Here is a 21,173-nt window from a genome sequence, read left to right on the forward strand (position 1 = left end):
TGAGATGTACAGAATTCAGATTAAGTTTGCAAATACGTCACAAAGTTCTGTAATTTCTCAGGAATGCACCGTAATACTACTGATTTAACAGCTTACTGTCCTCAGGATGTGTTATGTTAGTAAAGTACAAACGTATTGAGCCTCACTGTTGCAGACCAGATGCGATGTAGGGTGGAGGCCTAAAATGGTTACGTGTGGATCAGAGAGGCTATTACGATACTCAACAATTACGAAATTTGCTGAAATAGCTTTGAGCAACTTGTGTCTGAAGGGAAATAAAGTCTACTTCCCCATACACGCACGTCTCAATTTCAACATGACATATGGGCTCATATAGAAAAAGCTCATTCAGTCTGTTGGATGTTGGTCAGCTGTCAGGGTGATTTTGCTGATCATTTGGAAATGTAATCATCTAAGTGACATGACTCACTTTCATTTATTCATTTTCTCAATCAGTGACAGAGAAAAAGCTGATTTATTGTTATATTTCGTGAGCGTATTTTGTCTCCTGTCCACTATCACTCCTCTTACATGCTGTCAGCTTGCTGCAGTTGGTATTTAATCTTATTTAATCTTATTTGAACCCCCTGACTAACATCCCTTTTTTTGTTTATTTTGCTCATAACATCTTTGCACCTGTGAAGGATTTTTGTGCCACATCAGCTGACAGGAATTTGTTTTGCTCGGTTTATTAATGTGTGCAGGTATTAATTAAATTTAACAACACAGACAGTTTTTATGCTGTCATGTCAAGGTGTGGTCATAGGTAATATTAGCCAAGTTTATAGTCTAGCATTTATTGATCCCTAGAATAATCAGAGATCTTGTTGTTCTCTTTTTCCCAGGAGTCCCTAATTCCTGTGGACTCGACAGTTCACTTGAGTTCAAACTCATGAAAATATGTATTGTGTTTATTTCACACGCAAACATTCGGTCACATAATGGACTTGTCAGCTCGTAGCCTCTTAAGATTTGTTAATATAAATCCAGCCATCTGTTCGGTTCAATAAAATAATAATTGAAGAGTTACAGTGACTGATTTTACTGCAAACAGACGACCAACGCAAGATACTCTCAACAAAGAGGAAGATCTAAACCACTGGCTACAGCTCATACTCTGACTATTGACAGCTGCAGTGAGTGAAGTCTATTTAAATCAATCATTAACACTCAGACAGCCATAAATGAAAAAATATCATGGGGAGTGGCTTTAAAAGAAACATGACAACATCCAATTCTGCTCTTTGTCAGTGTCATCTGCCATTGACATGTATGTTAAAAATAAGTAAATACCAGGAATCACGGAGTCATGACAAGGCCAGACAGTAGATATGATCCCTGTGCGAAGCAATATATGTGGTCGTGACTCACTGACCACAACAGTCAAGGCAAAAGCAAGAGTACATAACATACCACAATGTTTTGAGTAAAGTTTTAAGGCTTGAAAAACAGATATGGAATGACTCTTCATGGCTAGGTCAGGACCCAAAATAACTATTAATTCCACTGTCATTATCATCAAGTTGTTTTCCAGTCTTCGTATTCTTGTAAATAGAAAGTATTTATCTGGAACTGAGAGTTGGCCTACTGTATTAAGCAAAATGTCAAGTCAGCCTGGCAAGCGTCATAACAATAGCTCATGGTGGTTCCATCAATTCATAGATTTACAACTCTAGATATTATTACATGTCTATTTTTGGATAATTCAGAGGAATGGATGTCTTGTTATCATTTCAAAAATGCAGTAAAAAAATTGCTCCAGAACTGCATTCACCAAAATATGTCTTACAGCTTTTCTTACCTGTATGATCTGAAGTGCATGACTGCATTGGCATTGACACTCAAATGTCAACACTTAAGATGTGATTGACACAAAACCTGCTTTACATATGCAACTCCCTTGGCTTAATACAACCAATTTGTGCTTTGTGATGTTTTCTAGGAGACTAATAGGTAAATAAAGTTGTGTTATCCAACACTACACTGTCCTTAATTTGAGACCATGTCTTATCAGATATGTTCTAATGGTGAAACGGATGCTGTGCAGGAAACAACTATGAGGACAAATCAAATAAGAGTGTAATAAAAGTCTCATAAAATGCCAGTGAGATAAGATGCAGTGACACAAACACACACACACACACACACACACACACACACACACACACACACACACACACACACACGCACACACACACACACACACACACACACACACACACACACACACACACACACACACACACACACACACACACACACAAAAGCCAGTCCTGTTACTCTTATGTAAGTTTATCCAAAGTTACCAGTGTTTAATGTTATTTAGCTGCAAACACAATCAAGGAGGTTGGCGTGTTGGGTAATTGGTCAAACTTATAGCAAGCATAGTTTCCTATTATTGTCTCTATAATCTGTTGAAATATACACCTAGTGGGTATTTATAAGGTTGATTCCAGTAAATCTCCACCTAAATTCTCTTTCTGGCAGTTTTTAGAAAGCTTAATAGAGCATTGAGATGTTTATCTTAGTAAACTTTGCTGAAAATAGTTAAACTAATAACATAAATACACAAAAACACTGAATCTGTATTGTTAGAAAAACTGGCAGACCTTTTTGGTGATCAACTCATGACCTCAGTATTATTTAAATCCCGGTCATACTTTACCACTTGCACTAACAAACTGTCAATCTTTAACAATATAATATTTACTCTGCCACAGTTTATGTTTAGCCATTTTAACTTGTGGTTTGGTTATTTCACCAGAGTTTACTGATGTTGTCGTTTTAAGCATAAATATTGTTGAATTCTTGAATTGAATTGTTGTTGTTGGATGTACATGAGTGATTAAATTGTTGACCAGAAGTACCATGAAGTCATATTTAAGTGCACCTGCAAAGTAAAAGTACAAAGACAGCAATGTAAAAATACTCCATTAGCAGTAAAGCCCTGCATGAAAAATCCTACTTAAGTTAACATAAATAAGTAATAGCAGTAAATTGTACTTATAACATTAAAATAAAGGTATTTGTTTGGTCCCTCTGACTGATATATTATTATATATGACATCATTAGATTATTTATACTGAAGCATGTGTGTACGCAGCATGTTACTGTTGTAGCTGCAGGAGGTCGAAATAGTTTGAACTACTTTATATACAATTACGTAGCTATTTTAGTGCAGTGGTTCCCAACCTAGGGGTCCGACCCCTTCAAAGGTTCAGCAGATAAATGTGAGGGGTCTTGAGATGATTAATGGGAGGGGAAAGAAGAAAAAACAAAGCTCTGATATACAAGTTTTCAGTTTTTGGACTTTTTCTTTCATTTTTGATTTTTGGTGAAATATTGGATCATCTGAACATTTATTGAAATGAAACCATGTGAGAAGTTTAGAGAGAAAATTCACTATTTGGTATTCTGTGTATGTGTTTGTGTGCGGCACATTTAATATTCATGCAGACCCCAACAGGTACAAAACATAACCCTACTTGGCAGCAACTGAATATAAAATATAAAAATATAGCTCAAACAAGTAAGGTATAATTTCATTACAAGCATTGTGATGTTGTTTAGTCTGCCCTCATTAAACAGCAATCAGTGGCTACATTCAACATGTGATATATTTCAGTAGTTAGTGAAATCTTCTAAGCAAAAAAGAAAGTCAATTTTTCAGCCACCCCAACACTGCCAGTATTTAATATTGTATATTTGAAAGCAACACCTAAATGCCTTTATACATACAACACTACCAAAGTGTAAACGTTTCAGTGCAAGAGTCACATTTCCTCTTTTTTTTTAAGATTTATGTTTGGGCACTTTAACCTTAATTTCACATTAGCTTGTATAGAGGTTGACAGGAAACAGGGAGAGAGAGACAGAGAGAGAGAGAGAGAGAGAGAGAGAGAGAGAGAGAGAGAGAGAGAGAGAGAGAGAGAGAGAGAGAGAGAGAGAGAGAGAGAGAGAGAGAGAGAGAGAGAGAGAGAGAGAGAGAGAGAGAGAGAGAGAGAGAGAGAGAGAGAGAGAGAGAGAGAGAGAAAAGAACTGCAGCAAAAGTCCCTCGCTGGAATTGAACCAGTGACCCTGTGTTTTCAGCAAACTCCACTGTGAATGGAGGTACACAGAGGTACCTGGGGACATGTAGAACAAAAATGCAGTGGAGTTTGCAGAAAACAATTTGATTTGTGTTGTTTATGATTTTTTATAATGTGACTATGCAGACTATGACAGATGTATGTATTACAAAAAAATTAAAGAATAATAAGTCAATCAATCAATCAAACTTTATTTGTATAGTACTTTTCATACATCGTAATGTAACACAAAGTGCTTCACATATTCAGAACGAACAAACAAACAAAACAAACAAACAAACAAAATAAATCATTTAGCATTGCAACTCATTAAAAATAGGGAACTCAGGAAATGCTATCATAACTCTCAAAAATCTGCGATGGGGAAGATTAAAGAGATTAAAATTCGAAAATAAATACATAAAAGAAATAAAAACAAAATAAAATAAAGAGCTAGCCTAATAAAACATTAGTGAAATATTAAAAAAACATATAAAAGGAAAGAACACTACAGAATAAAGTGAGTAAAACCAAAGATGTTAGGAGTAAAAGAGTAAAAGTAAAGAAGTAAAACAGACATAAAAGGTGGGTCATGAAGAAGAAACAATCAAATGGAATTAACAGCATAGTAGTAGAACAGGATAAAATAGAAAATAAAAGGCACATTAATAAATAAATAAAAATTCAATTGAAAGCCGAATTAAAAAGGTAGAGACAAGGACCACAGTACTACAAGTATGTCAAAGAAAAGTAACTAAAGCTGCCAAATAAATGTAGTGGAGAAGAAAATATAAGCATTTCTCTTTGTAATATAGTGGAGTGGAAGTATAAAGTAGCACAAAAAAAAATTCCTCAAGAAAAATACTCAAAATTGTACTTAAATAGGCCTACTGTACTTGAGTAAATAGTTACTTTCTACCACTAAGCCTTCACACAATATCAGATAGCTTTTAAAGTATCCCTCATGTCACCATGGTTTAAAATACCTGTATATCAGGTTAATAATAGCTCCACCATAGACTGTATATGAGCTCCACACACACATACACACACACACATATATATACTTTGGTGTAATGGTTCGAGGCGCACTGCGCGTGCGTGGCCCCCGGGTGTTGAGGCGCGCGCAGCCACAGGAGCGACAGTATGTGAGTGTGTATGAGAGAGAGAGAGGAGTGTGTGTGAAAGGAGTGTATGCAGCTGACAGAGCTACTTCACAGCAGGTAAGATTAACGACGAGTTGAAACCAGTCTCACAGTCAGTGTTTGTAAGATAAAAGACCACAGAGTGATTTCTTTTCTTCTGGTTTCCTCCAGGCTAAGCAGCTCTTTGTTATTCCAGAGAAGAGGAGGAGAGGAGAAGGGAGAACAGGACGAGTCTTGTGCCATGGCAGAGTCGCCAACTTCTTGATTTTGCCACTGAATTATATTGCTGTTAGTCAAGGTAAGTTTGTTTACTGTTTTTTCACTGAGCCGCAAAGGAATGTCAAATAACCAGCTGAAGGTATTTGTAAGGAATCAGCACATGATATTCCCAGTGCTGATGTAGCGTGTTTACCCCATGTGGAGTCATTGTGATACTCTGATTACAGAACTAGAGTTTTGTTGTGACTTCTGAAACCTTCTTAAATGTATTAAAGCAGTGGTTCTCAACCTTTTTTCAGTGATGTACCCCCCTGTGAAATATTTACTCAGCCAAGTACACCCTAACCTTGTTGGTTGAAAAAAGACGTAAAACACTGCTTCATCAGTGTCTGCTTGATTAAACTGTGTAACTGTGGAAAATATTGCATTCTCTTGACCTATTTGGAAATAAAAAGATATAAAAATAACTAAAGACTTGTTATAAAAGAAATAATTAACTTAGTTATAAATAAAGATGTGTGCACTTGAAAATAATTTTAAGTGCCCCTCTTTTAGGATTACAATAAAGATATGTTTTTAAACTGAATTCATGAACTCAATTGTTGATAAATAAACATTTCATGTTATAGGACTTTTTGAATTGATGCTATTTAAAAAAAAAAAAAAAATATATATATATATATTTTTTTAAAAGTCTCAAGTAGCTACCCCCTGGAGTGCCTTCAAGTACCCCCAAGTACTCCCATTTGAGAACTACTGTATTAAAGTATTGCAGCTGTGAAGGAACAGCTGTAATATTAATGAAACACAACAGCACTGCTTCTCTGGTACTGAAATAAACGCACCATAAATCCATCAAGCAGCTGTGATAACATAATCTTTGTTGCATCCCTTTCCTACTCTTTCCCAAGTGTTTTCATCAGTGAACATGTTTTCTCTAAATCTAGAAAGTAGAATGAACAGAACCAAAGTGCTCTCCAGCAAGGCATCAATGATAAAAGCTACACATCCTGCATCAGTGCACTAAAGGCTTTTACTGTGTGATCATGCCAGGTGGGGATATGTGTGAAAGCGTCTTCGGGAAACTCGCTGGGATTAAGTATGAAGTTTTGCAGAACTTCATTAAAAAAGAAACCAAAAACATTTATTGTTGTGTCGAAAGTCACAAACCACTATAAATAGGCCATAAACTCTTTCTGGGAAACTGCTGCAATTCCTGTGAAGCTGTTCTTCATTTGTTTAGCTGGAGAAAAAAAGGAGTTACTGCTTGATGTCAAAGATTAAAAAAAATTGAAACAATGCCTTTTTTTCAGCAGTAGTTAATGTTCACAAATATTGACTAGACAAATATTCATTAATCCTTATATGTCATTGAACTGGCCCATTAAATACACATAGAAGTGTTCAGAGCACAATAGGTTTCTGTGATGAAGTTTAGCATTAACTATTATTTTTTCAATACAGAATTTCCATTATGGTCAGAGATTTTTGACAACAAGCAGTGCGACTGCAAAATAAACATTAGTCTCCTTATCATTATCAGCCTTCTGAGAATACACAGTTCAGTGCTTCACAATACTGGATTCACATCAGTATCTTAATGCATCCTGCACTGCAACAACAGAGCAGGTTTATATTTCACTGATGACAACAAATGGAAAAAGACATTGTTATGGTCGTCATTAAAGCAGGCAGTCACACTAGAAGACCTCCTCTTAAGTCTGAGAGTGTATAATGCAATATACAATATTACTATTTATATTTATGTTTGAGATTATTTTCATTATTGTGTATTAATTGATTTGCTGCTCCTTAAAATGTCAGAAAATAGTGAAAAATGTAGATTACTGTTTCCCAAAGACCAAGCTGACGTCCTCTGTTGTCTCGTTATGTTCAAACTAACAGCCCATAACTAAAGATATTCAGTTTATTATCATAGAGGACTAAAGAAACCAGACAATATTCACATCTGAGACATCTTATTGAACAATGACTCAGAATGATTAATTGATTATCAGCGATTAATTTAATAGTTGTCAACTAATTGATTCATTGGTACATCTATGCATATAATGACTTCCTTCTAGACATGATGTGGGTCATCTCTGCTTTTAATGAGAACAGCCGAAATCTAGAGTTGTGAGTTTTTGTGTAATATTTATTTGTTAGACAAATATGTCACAATGTTTTCACTATACTTTTTATATCAGTAAAAGGAACTAAGCCCAATTCCAGTAAGAACACACATCCCGGCATTAATAACCAACAATTAGGACGGGCTGTCATGTGTAAAGGCCTGGCACACTCACCATGGGTGTTTGGCACCCTTACTGTGTTTTTAGTGAAGATTCCTTTCTGCCAGACAGCGGTCATGCTTCTGTGGGTGTTTTGTCTGTCCGACTGGGAGCACACACTGGTTTACAGACACACACACAGTCAGATAGGTGATAGAGTGGCAGAGAAGGCCAAAGTTGTTTATAGGAGAAAGTTAATTACACATCATTATCTGAGTAAATAAGCAAAAGCTCAGTGTCAGCTATGGTGAAGAAACTGTAATTTAATGCGATAAATACAGTATATCTGTCCTCTTGGGCCTAAGTAGGATTTAGAGGGAAACTCTAAGAATTTGCTTTAATTGGGAACCATGGCAACCAGAGCTCATGGTTAAAAAAAACTACAGTACTCTCTCAGATTGTTAGAGATGCGCTGGGTGATCAGTCAGTAAAGACATTACAGTTCTGTTTGTCCCTTTTTTACTGACTCTCTGCTTTCACCAGAGCTGCATTCACATCCCCTCTGTACCACGAACCCATGACGACAGCCACCGCAGGGCCAAGGAAAACTGCTTTTACCAGCATGTTGAGCCTTTTGATAAGCTAGTGCCTGACGAAAGGTGTATATCAAGACACATGTTTATCACCATTTCGATCCACCAGTGATTATTGCCCTTCAAAACAAGCGCCTAGGCAGCCACAAAAGTAGAAAAAATGTGTTTGTGGCATATTTTTGTACATGTGTAATAATTCTTGTGTATCCTTGTGAAGTAATCCTAAACCACATGCTCATTTCAAGTTCCTTTTTATGACTTTCTCACCATCAATGAAGGAACCTAGATCTCTGAAAGTGAATGTTGTGCTTGTGTTCATGCCATGTGGGATTGGTGATAGAGAATGGAAAGATTCCTATGTTCCCATTTATCACTCTGACCAGACAAATACGTCCATTCAAGAGTTGTTATTTCTGTAAAACTACTTACAACAACTTGAACAGCTGTGGCAATTACATCTACACTTGTCACCATTTTACAGTCACTAGTTTGGATCCAAACCTCATAAATGAAGCCTGACTAGAGGTTGTTTGTGTTAAATGCATCCAGAATTAAAGTTTCAGTGACTTTATTACATGCACACTAATATTTCACTATTGTTCTGCATATGATCATTTTATGAATGTGAATGTGACATGTGGGATATGCCGATAATATTTGGGTTTTAGGAGCATTCCTTGGACATGTATACAGTGCATTCAGAATATGCATTTCAATGGGGGGGATTTTTTGGACTCTTGCCTGTTTACCCCCGTGCAGGCAAAATGACATGCAGCTGTAGGAAGGAAATAGAGGAGAGGAATGAGAGGAGAGTGGAGAGCTTTTCAGGGTGGGCTGGAAAAACAGAGCCTACATCTCCATGACAGGGACAGTTTCATATCCTGACATGCAGCCATGCACTGACGGTGACGACTCGGTGTGACGCACCAAAAAACACTCAGCAGTGTAGTAAACCTGTCCTGTAACTATAAACTTAAAGTATCGGTCATATCAGTATCACTTATAAATATCAGGCAGCAGCTCACTAATGTTTTTCACCTTGTTGGTTTGCTTCATTGCCTGCTGATACCTTGTGATTCCTGTTCCCACTGGAGCAGAGGGTAACCCTGAAAAACCTCTGCATGTTAACGGAAATATTCATGGAACTTTCATTTCCATTTTCATCGGTCATGTAAACAGCTTCGTAGGAATATTGTGTTGGGGTTTTTTTTTCCGTATAAGGGCAAAAAACTGGAATATTTTGTGCATGTTAACACAGTCAGTGGTCAACTGTTTTGTCTCTTTAATGACTCAAAACACTGAAGCCAAAAACACAAATTCGGGGGCAGTAACTTAGTGTCCAGGCAGGATCAAATCAGACAGACAAAATTAAAGGGAAAGGCAAAGATCTTTTATCCAGTACTCAGGTTAGGTATCAGGCAGGCAGAATAAAACAGGCAGGGAATTGCTAGAAAGGCTGAATAGGCATAAAACTCATAAAACAGTCTGGCAGAGGCTGAGTAAATCTGGGCTGGTACATGAATGAGTGAGTGATGGGGATAACGAGATCTAGGTGTGGAGGTGGGTGGGGAAGCTCAGGAAAGTTGAATAAGGTGATTCCAGGGCAGATTTAGGGGTGATGACAGGAGTTAGAGATAAGGCAGGTGGACACAGAGCAAAAAGCATTTAAAAAATCCCCTTTTTATGAAGGTGAAGTCAGGACAGTGGCAAAATAATACTTACTCTCGGCTTTCGTCAGAGCTGTGTGTGGCAACCGTTCGACAAGAGTCACACACATGCCTGATGAAATTCTCAGTTAATTCATCTTGCACTAACACGTCTTTGTCTACCAGGCAAATTATTACTCATAACGTCTGTGTGTATTGCCATCTGCAGCCATGTGTGAGATCCACATCACATGAGTGGAGAGTAGATGTAACTGGTTTAACGTTTTAGATCCTGCCAGAAGAGATTTACTGCACTAGATTAATGCATACGGTGCTCTGTCTAGCCATGAAATAATGCATATATTTGTACTTAAAGCTTTTGCACTTTCTCTGCAATCAGCAATCAGTATAAACTTCTTCAGAGAATACCAAGAAAGGAGAATTAGCTTAAATGTCAGATGCTTTCTTGGCATGTGAGAGATAGCCCGTGTTAGTTTTAAAGTTGTTTATTGGGACAGTTGACTGTTTGCAGTTCAACCTCATGCAACAAGCTATTGTTTTATTCAATAATACCCATATTTGTACTAAAGGCTTTTTCAAATGAAGCATGAAGGAGAATGAGCTCAAATGTTTGCTGTTTTCTTGACATGTGAGAGCTGACCTGTGCTCTCTGAGGACACTTTTAAAGTTGTTCATCGGGACAGTTGACTGTTTGCAGTTCAGCCTCATGCAACAAGCTATTGTTTTATTGTCTTCTTGACCACACAGCAAGCAGTGTGCTAGTGTCAAACACCAGCCTTTCTCATTAAACAAGTGTATATTTATGGTGCAGTTGATTGGTTTAATCAGCTCCATAATGACCACAAGGCCTGTACTGGGGAGTGATAGACTCTTATTAGTGTGACCATATTGTCTAATATGATTAGTAAAATGTGTTGTTGCATTCCTAATCAAGAAAAACAGCTATGATGTCTGCAGTGTGTTTTGTCCAGGCAGCTGCATCTGTATTTGTTGGGTAAATTAAATAATGTTTGCTGCTCAGCAAAGAGGATGTTTATGTTTGCATGCTGACATGTACAGTACATGCATGTTGTGTGCATGTATTGTAAGTGTATTTAGCCTGTCCTTGTGTGTGTGTGTGTGTGTGTGTGTGTGTGTGTGTGTGTGTGTGTGTGTTTATTGTGTCTGCAAACATGATTGTACGATGCAGTCTTTCATTTTTGACACTAATTTTTTGTCTGCTTCCTTTTCATCATGTGTGTTATTTTTCAGATTGAATTACAACCAAAGAATGAGTGTGTATACGCAAGTGAGTGAATGAATGAATGAAAAAAGAGTAGTGGGCATGAATGAAAATATTTAGACTTGAATTGTCCTCTGCTCTCTCTCCTCACCTGAGCATCTACATTCTCTCAACATTTACATCTGCCGCTCTGTGTTTATTACAGACAGAGAGTCTGAGTGTGCAGGATACAACATTTGTCTTTATGTATCTCTATCCTCCAGCCACCAGTTAGATTAGAAGTAGATTAGATTCCCTACAGGGCAACTCCAAAACCAGCCAGAGATACAGGGAGCCTGCACGAGCTAATGAAGCCAAATTGTGTGTCTGCAATGTTTTTTTTATCATATTTGACTGTTTTGTATTTTTGCACAGCCATATTTGTTTTTGTTTGTGTTTATGTGACAAGTAGACACAAAACAGCTCTTGATTTGTTAATTTATGAAGTGCTCAAGCAATCAGTCATTTGAGTCTTAAACAATGAATTGATTATCAGAATTACTATTGTCAAATCATCAATAGTACTACTTGTTTAATCGACTGTAGAGCCAGGCTCTGCTTAACTAGTGCAGATCTTGTCATACTCTGAACTCTGTCGCGTTTCCAGTCATGACACCGTGACCTGGGTTCAAAAGTCCACATGCTTCTGAATCCACACACTGAATAATCATTAAAGAAATTACACAGTGGAGTTTGATTTACAGCTCTGTTATGTTCAGTTGTTAATCTGCTATATTTGTCCCATGATGCTGGGACATTCAGGCTCTCATGCATTATAAATAATCTTGCGTCACCTTCAGTTGTGCCTCTTGGCAGGCCTGAGGGCTGAGAGTATGCAGCAGTGCGTCTCTCCTGTCAGAACATGTGTGTGTGTGTGTGTGTGTGTGTGTGTGGGAGAGGTAAATAGGGTGCAGAGTGTCGCTGTCAGTGAGTGGGGTAACATTACTCCTCTAGGCAGGGCTGCGGGTGTTTGCTTTTGAACGACCTGTGATTTGCTGTTTTTTTTTAACAGGGAGCAGTGTGCAGGGGAATTAGCTCAAATGGTAGAGCGCTCGCTTAGCATGTGAGAGGTAGCGGGATCGATGCCCGCATTCTCCAAAGTGCATTTTTTGTCTGTGGACACATGAAGTAAAATGTGATTGTAGCATTTACAGTAATACAACACAAGACATGCTCAAACAAAGAAGTGTGACTGTACTGTTGTAGAAGATTTAAGTTCTTAGGACAGAAGCTGTGTCTGTTTTCCCACAGAAAGGATTAGAGGAGGAGACGTAACGGATAAGTTTAAGGAAACCTGTTGATACACTACAAGTGTGTTGGCAGAAAAAGCTGAGTCACACAGCGAAAGTAGACGACTCCTTCATACCTATAACGCCATAGCCAAATAACCTATGCAGAAATAATGGTCAGTGAGTTTAAATAAGTGTTTGCCTGCAGAGTCACTATGGAGTAAACAAAGTCTCTTGAAGCACCTAAATTAGAACTTTCCTTTTCATGAAGTAACTCGTGCACCAGTTAACCTTTGTGTCAATATCTGTTCATTAATTTTCATGGATTACATTATTTACATAGTTGTCAAGAGAAGAGTATTTTCTATTTGTCATTTAGGCAATGCAGGACTGATTTATATTCATGTATTAGCAACATTCAGGTATCTGAGACATCTCTGTAAATACACAGAGGGCTAAAAATGTAACCTCAGGTATTGGCTATTGCTATTAAACTAAGAGCAAATGCAGATTAGGAAATGGAGAGCAAACACCATTCAGAGCTGTGATTACACAGCTCTGAATGCTCTCTAGAGTGAAAATTGGAAACATACCAAACCCATACTAAAGATTTTGGAGCGTTCTTTGGCATGCATTCAGTGTTATACTTCTCTGTGTACCAGAAACATAAACTCAGTCATCATCAAAGCCACACAAAAGTAATATACTGCTTTTATTGAAAGTGAAGTGTGAGTCTAAGGTGTATCTGTTTTCTTTGAGTAAATATTTTAATTCAAACCCATTAGAGACAACTAATAAAAGTCACTAGTGAACCCTGATTTATTAACGGGACTATTTCACTTTATACTGTTTTTAATGAAATTTTGCATGTGTTACACATTTTAAACATTTTAAACTGATAACGAGACAGAGCCTGTTCCATGTTTTCAAAGAGGCAAACTTTACGTGATCCCGCAAACCTTTTGACAGCTGTAGGAAGCATTGAAGAACACTCACTCTTCAATGTGCAGTAAGTTACGATAGACGAGTAGAGCTGCTAGTGTGTGTCTAATTTTACCATCAATTATTTAATAGATCAGAAAGAGATTCATATTTCTGTTTGCCCCTCTCTCCTAATTTATTTAAAGAGAAACTGACACTCAACATTTTATTAAATCTTCATGAACAGTATCCTCCTCCTCCTCCTCTTCCAGTGATATGTGATTTTCTCCTCCACAGTGCCAGTTGTAATAAGCAGCAGATATTCAATATGGGACTCAGGACTGCATGATGCATACCTGTGCCTGTTTCACTTGGCAGAACTCAGCTGTAGACCAATAATTTGCTTGCGAAGGCTTGTTTAAATCTTAATATGTGTGTATTTTTTTGGACACCTTTCAGTGTAAAACTAGACAAGAGACCTACTGGTGACCTGTTTATTTTCTTATTTATTGAAGCAAATATGTTTTGTTTCCTGTCTGCGTCTCATTCTATAACATGTTCACCACTTTCATTTTAAAAAGTGGCACAACTTCCCACAAATCACAGAGTCACTTCTGCTGTGGTTCAAACATATGGAAAGTTACAGTGTCGATTACAGCCAGCAAAAAAAGTTACTGTTCATTACCATAAATCCTGGAAAGTTGGGCGAGTCTGCACATGGTCCTCTTCACTCATCATCTTAAGAAACATAGCACTTTTGACAGGAAGGGTGAGCTATCACTTATTACAATGCAGTGCTCTCAGAAAGCTTAGTGATTTCAATGACTGTCATGACATCACTCACATCACGACAGTTGAACAGTTGTCAACAAATCAAAAATCTGAATAATGGTCAGTGAGTCAGTAGCAAATAAAATGCCAGTTCAGTTTTTCCATACCTTTTTTTAATCCCTCGCTGTGTGCTGATTGGTTCAGTGTAAAGAAATATTTCATGGACTGTTGGCACTTGGCTCTATCCTCCACCTCCTCCTCCCCTTCAATTACTATACCAGGAATTATGAAATCATGCGTCACTGTTCACAATAAGTTAACCTAAAACACACACACACAGAAAAAAACATTTTTTTCCCCCTAAGAACACTCAAACACAGTTTTTTAAGCAGTTTTTACAAGACACCACATACGGAACCACTCTTACATCTATTGTATGCATACATGAAAGGGTTTGCAGCCAAAAGTTGTGAAACTGAATGAATCACAGTCTGACAGGGTTGGAAGTGGCTTAAGCCAATCACTTACCCGCCCACATGCTGCCACGAAGGAAATGGATATGATTAATGTTGGTGGCAATTTAAGATTGTTGATTAATCTCTGTTTCTAACAGTGTGAGTGGGAGACCAGACAGTCTGCAGTGGTTTTCATTTCAAAACTTCATTCGTCCAGTTTGTACTTGTTATATAGTGATGGAAGGACTGATGTAATAAACACAATCTGATAGGTTGGTTCTTTATTTATCGCCACACACCTCCAACCTATTTTTGCTTGTGAGCCTTTTAAAAGCAAGGTCTCCATGCGACCCTTTGTCACTGCTTGCAGATATCTGCTGCTTGTGACCACCGGATCAGGTTTTTTCTCTTTTTTAACAGGCCTGAGGTGATTATTTTGAGAGTTATTTAGTTAAAGAGAAGAAAGAAACCAGCCCTTGTGTAGAAGAAACCAGAAAGATTAGAGGAAATCCTTTTAATGACCTTGTGATTGGTATTCCTAATCCAAATAAGAGCTCACAAAGCATTGAGCCTTGTCAGAAGGTAAATTACTGAACTCATGTAACCTGAGGATAAAAATGTGGACTTAGCTCACCTGGTTCTGGACTAAAACTCTGGTGCTGACAGGTGTCAAGTTGTCTGCTTCACTGGGGTGTTTGAAATATTGATGGTGTAAATCACAACAAATACTGATCTCTTGCACCCTCTAGTGGAGGATTTCTGTACAGCATCTAAGTGAACACGACACATGGCAATATTAATTTATTGGTTTGCTACGTGTCTGTGCTGTGTGCTGCATTTTGTGCCACAGCATTCATAAAAATGTTACATATCATTTTGAATGTCTGTCAGGTGAAATGTGTTCACATCATCACTCTCGTTATAATATCAATGTTATCAAAGTAACAACCTCTTTCATGTCTCTCCTGCAGAATGTGAAGATGCCACATACTCTCGACTCCTTCCCTACGGAAGCTCTCATCACGAAACCCTTTTTCTCAGACTTCTTCGATACCAGCGTCCAGCTCGCAGAGCCGAACACAGCAGACGCTTTACTCCCCAGCATTAGCAACATCAGCAGCATCAGCAACATCAGCAACATCAGCGGGCTGGGTGCCCTTCGCTGCACCTACAAGGAGGACTTCAAACGTATCTTACTCCCTGCTGTGTATACCATTGTATTCCTGCTTGGCCTTCCTCTTAATGCTGCTGTCATACTGAAGATATGGAAGACGCGGCCCAACCTGTCGCGCAGCAACATCTATATGCTCAACTTGGCCATAGCCGACTTCCTGTATGTGATGTCGCTTCCCTTGCTCATCTACAACTATGGCATGCGCGACTACTGGCCCTTTGGGGATTTTGCCTGTAAACTTGTCAGGTTTCAATTTTACAGGTGAGGTTGACTGATGGCTAATTGTTTCTGTAAGCACCTGTGCACACATATTCCCTTATAACTGTCCAGTTAAATGTGAAAATTTGGTCTGGCCTCAGTATGTTTAAAAGGAAGCTCATCTGACATCATCAGACCATGCCTAAAGGCAAAGATGTTATAAATAAATAGCACAAAATTCAGAAAAAATGCACACTTATAGACAGCCTCCTTAAAGGCACAGGTTGTGCTACAGTCAATCATGCATGTGTTAAGTTAAATGTGCCTCCTCACACCCGGTCAGGGCATGAAGTGAATGAGGATTTTTGGTTTGCTAAGTTACAATAATTCTGCCTCTGGGAAGGTGTGGGGATATGGAGTTTAAATGCTGTTAGATGGTCCGATTAGCACATAGTTTGAAGCATATTGAAGCTGAACCCAAATAATTTATCTGCAAATATTCTCCATATTACACACCGTAACTCTTATTTTATTGATCAAAAACCACTAGTGTCTTAATTTCAATTTCAACCTGTTGTTTGATAGAGGGTAACATATGAAATGTGATATATACAATACAATGCAGTGTAATAAGATATTTTCTTTCCTGTTTTTCTGTATTAGTAATCTTCATGGCAGTATCCTCTTCCTCACCTGCATCAGTGTTCAGCGCTATGTGGGCATTTGCCATCCTCTCGCAATGTGGCACAAGAATGGTGGGCGAAGGATGGCGTGGTCAATCTGCGGAGGTGTATGGCTGGTGGTCGTGGTCCTCTGCGCTCCAACGTTTCACTTCGCTGCGACGGGAATCCAGCGAAACCGCACAGTGTGTTACGATTTAAGTCCGCCTAATCTTTCTGTGGACTACTACCCCTACGGCATGGCTTTGACCTGCCTCGGCTTCCTGTTGCCTTTTATGGGTGTGATGGTGTGCTACTGCAGGATGGCCCACATCCTCTGCCGCCCGGTGGTCTACCAGGGTGTCACCATAGCGACTGGGGAGAAAAGGGAACAGGCAGTGAGGATGATCATCGTGGTGGCGACAGTTTTCTGCATAAGTTTTCTGCCATTTCACCTCACCAAGACCATGTACCTGGTGGTGCGCACGCTGCCTGGCGCACCCTGCGAGATGAGGAACTTGTTCTCAATCATCTACAAGTGCACCAGGCCATTTGCCAGCATGAACAGCTTTCTGGATCCTATTCTGTTCTACTTCACACAGCCACGCTACCGGAAGAGCACCCGAAGATTTATGCTCAAAGTCACCACCCGCAGGGACAAAGGTACCAGTGTGTGAGCCAGCAAGAATCTTCTACACTGCAACAGTATTTCTCAAAGCCTTGTTGCTGCACCAGTGGTGGACCTCATAATGCTGCGTAGTGATAGATGAATTTGTTGCTGATGCCTTTCAGGTTTGTCCCTACTATTCACTGCAAGAGGTAAAAAAAAACTGAGAGGCATTGGCATCAGAAAGCCTACTGAAATGCTGCGTGAAAGCTGTTATCTTGTTATATGAAAAGTAAACAAAGACTGCGAAAATTAGGAAGGAGAAATATCCCAAACTGAAATGAAAATCAACTTTCTTCTACTTGAATTATCTTGAATTGGCATTAACTATCACAGACTATGGGTGTAATTTATATCAAGGGAATTCAGGCATTTTAGGCACTGTATGTGGCTATTAACACTGTTAACGCTGATGATACCGTCAGAGGACCAGGGCTTTCTAACATATTCTGCATTGTCCGTTTTATCTGATAAATGGTAATTTCAGTTAAATTTGTGCACTGGGTAATAATGTAGGAGCTTCCCCTCAACTCACTCCCCCTTTTTTGTAAATACATTTTTTTCATTTGTTCTCTGTCATTAAGCACTGTGAACTGTACAGTAAAATGTAATGCTGTACAATAAGGTCTCCATGGTCTATGTTGACGTATATGCATGTAAGATCATTATAAATGACCTTATGTGTGATATGGAAGTGGAGACATTCAGGAGTGAAAGAGGGGACAGGATGCTTTATGGGATAAAATACCCTATGGTACTAAGTCATGTAAAATTAGTTCTTGTGCTTGGGTTGCAAAAACATGGCAGTGGATGTAGTAAGAACAAGACTGAAACTGAAAAAAATATGTGCCTTTTTATATTATACTTTCATCATATGAAGGTTTATGCTGATTTTCTTCCCCCCTCTAAAAAAGTCAGACTATATTTTTTTTTTAACTTCCTTTCCCAGCCACAGGGCTTGTTATTGCATGTTCACCGATGGATGGTGTGTGCACGACAACTATCCTCGCTGTGCTGAAGTGCTGGCTCTGCTTTTTCGAACAAAAATGTGTTTTTAATAACAGTATCCAGAAAGGATTACAACTCAACCACTGCAATTAAAGACAAACAGGTGCCAGCAAAACTGAGAAGTAATCCTGCTCTTACCATGCAAAAATAGCCCACAAGTTTCCCCCACATCTGTAAAATCTTAATTTAAAGGTTTGTGCCAATGTTAATATATATTTTTTTATATCAAAATCCTTATCAGATGCAGTTGATTTAGAAGGAAGGAGAAATGCAATTTGCAGACCTTAGGGCAGGATCTAAATTAAGGCTTGTCTTTCTGTGAGTGTGTGAACCCTTCTCAAGAAATTTCAGATTTTTTTCCACCTCTGTTTATACAAGTGTAGTGTTATACAGAATAGAAAATACTGTAACTAATAGAGAGTACAGACATCAGTGAGAAGGGACTGTGTACTCGTTTAAGGTACTCTATGAACTGTACATATGTAATGTTGTACTTTGTATAATATGGTCGATATTGTGGCTTCTACATGATAAAAAACTTGTTATATATTGTCCGATGAAGTGACAGAATATATTAAATACCGGATATTTTTGAAAGCCTGCTGAAAGTAAAAAGTGAATATTTTATGACTGTGACATCAACTTTAACAGATTTTAAAATAACTCTTAATATCTCTTAACTTGATCCTAAAGACCGTCTATTCAATAGAAAAAAAATCCTGGTCAACTTTTTTCTGCTGTTTCTTATTGAGGTATACCAAGTAACTGAGTTACTGAGTTTTTGATTTTGTACATGTAATGTTCATGAAATGGACACAGAATGCCAAAGGGCCTTGTGTTTTCAGTCTGCATCTAGTTGTTGTTAATGTTAATTTAACAAAAATCTCACTTGAATGTCGTCCTGGTAGTAATGTTTAATTTTGCGTTGTCATCCTTGTGACACATAATGATGCTGTGTTTGGTTCAGATTTCTATCTTTTCAGCATTGAGTCCTTATCACTGTTTGAAATGTGCTCCATGACGTCTTGACGCTGCTGAAGTCTTATAAGTAGATGTACGATTAATGCATTGAAATATAAAGGTAACTGTGTCATTTAACTGATACACAACATAAATTAATTCTCATACTAAGTTTGCCTGAGATGGTTAATTTAATGCCAAATATATTAACTGATAAACTTGTGTCTCTTAGTCCACAACTTAGACCAGAGTCCATATGGATTTCACTGATTTTAAAATGTAACATCTAAATCATGCTGAAATTACTAAATGAATCCACAGCTTTACAACATAAAAATCTGCTGAGTGAAAAGCTTGCAACAATAATGAGTTTGCACTTATAAGAGGGAAAACTATGTATATTGGTTTAATGTGAATATTCAATTTTGATCACAATGTCAGGTCATGTGCTTAAAGATGTTAGGAACGTCTTAATGTATGTGTGAGTGTATGTGCAGTATGCATAATAAGTAATGTGGTAAATTGTACTGTATGTTAAGCTTCAACAAAAAGAAGCGTTTATGTGTTGTTGTTTTTGTCTATGTGTGGGTGCTTGTTTTAGACATTTCAGAGGTCTGTGTACTGTGCCAATCAGTATTATTTAGAAGAATTCTTATTTTTGTAAAATACTGTAACATGGAGTAGTATCAGATATAGAATTATATTTTTGTTACATAATTATGTTAATGAAAAAGTAACTTTTATGTTCTCTTTATTTTTGTTGTTTTTAATTGTACAGCTCTCTTGTGTTGTCTGTGAAAATGTCATAATGTAAAACTAATAGTGATTAAAAAAAGTCTTGCAGCTCATCATGAATGCCTTTAATTCATTCAGATAAAACTCATTTCGTATGTATTTTTTGTCACTACATTTCCCTTGTGAACCTTTCCATACTCTGTTCGCTCTTGTCTACCAGAACTAGGGCTGCAACTAACTTATTATTTTCATTATCGATGAATCTGGTGATTATATTCTTGATTCATCAATTAGTTGTATGGTCCATAAAATGTCAAAGATATTCAGTTTACTATCATAGAAGACTAAAGAATATAGAAAATGCTCATGCCAGAAGATTCAGAAACAACAGTGAGAGGAAACAAACAGTTTGTTGTGCTTGTTGATGCAGGTGGTTGTGTTGTTTTCTCTCTTTTTCCTGGACTGCAACCTGCAACTTTATCACAATTTCACCCAACAACATGAAGGTGTGTCTGCTTCAGATTTACTTGGAAATAGTCAGACTCAAATCATAATATACCCCAAATTTAAACACCCAAGCAAAACTGTCAGACTTTGGCTTGAACAAGTATCAAAACCTGAGTGTCCATTTCCAATCCAATCCTGCTCAAGTGATGCACAATTAAAGACAGATACTGTAAACTCGTTACATTTAACCCCCTCAGAACTACCAGCTGAAGACATTGATTTCACTGTCAAAGATATATCCATTATCTCCCATCAATGACATTTTACAAGTCAGCCTGTGGAGGGCGCTGCAGTCAGTCATCTGCTCTCCTCTGAGGGGAAGGTAACACAGAAAATCCCCCTATGGAACAAAAGGACCTGTTAACCAGACAGCCACATGGGAAGCACCACAGAAGGGTTATTGTGCATGAGAAAAAACTTTTCTCTTTGTTTTCTTTTTTCTTTCTCCCTTCTCTGAATGCTGACACTTTTATTCACTAACACCATCACACACACATGTGCTGATAAAGATGCTGCAGAATATACCAATGTAATGTGATGCAAGAAGGTAAATCAAATTGGCTTCAAAATCAAAAAAATGTTGGCTTCCTATGTAAGAATGAGGAAAATTCAGCTGCATATGTGGAAATCATATCTTTCCTATTGATATTTATTTTGTATTTAACTGTTACAAAAGTGCAGCAGGTAAAGTTTTGTTGTAAA

General features: G+C 37.9%; 1 protein-coding gene across 2 annotated transcripts; it reads left to right on the top strand.

The window, feature by feature from the left end:
- The first annotated feature begins 5,253 nt into the window (after window positions 1-5,253).
- On the top strand, window positions 5,254-20,071 carry LOC133980874 (P2Y purinoceptor 3). 2 transcript variants are annotated; one of them, XM_062419702.1, is made up of 4 exons: window positions 5,254-5,291; window positions 5,385-5,511; window positions 15,535-15,998; window positions 16,599-20,071. In XM_062419702.1, exons 3-4 carry the CDS (start codon window positions 15,544-15,546, stop codon window positions 17,269-17,271), a joined length of 1,128 nt encoding a protein of 375 aa, XP_062275686.1. In that variant the 5' UTR covers window positions 5,254-5,291; window positions 5,385-5,511; window positions 15,535-15,543; the 3' UTR covers window positions 17,272-20,071. The 2 variants fall into 2 exon arrangements, with proteins under 2 accessions (XP_062275686.1, XP_062275687.1); XM_062419703.1 differs by having other exon boundaries at window positions 5,265-5,291; window positions 5,410-5,511.
- The last annotated feature ends 1,102 nt before the right edge of the window (window positions 20,072-21,173 follow it).

Source organism: Scomber scombrus, chromosome 5 (assembly GCF_963691925.1).
Source record: "Scomber scombrus chromosome 5, fScoSco1.1, whole genome shotgun sequence".
NCBI classification, from domain to species: Eukaryota; Metazoa; Chordata; class Actinopteri; order Scombriformes; family Scombridae; genus Scomber; species Scomber scombrus.

What these genes read in the sequence shown, in the direction of transcription:
- LOC133980874 (XM_062419702.1), top strand. Translation starts at nt 15,544, where the DNA reads ATGCCACATACTCTCGACTCCTTCCCTACGGAAGCTCTCATCACGAAA. An exon ending in GTCAGGTTTCAATTTTACAG is followed by an intron (nt 15,999 to 16,598) that starts GTGAGGTTGACT and finishes TTTCTGTATTAG; the next exon opens with TAATCTTCATGGCAGTATCC.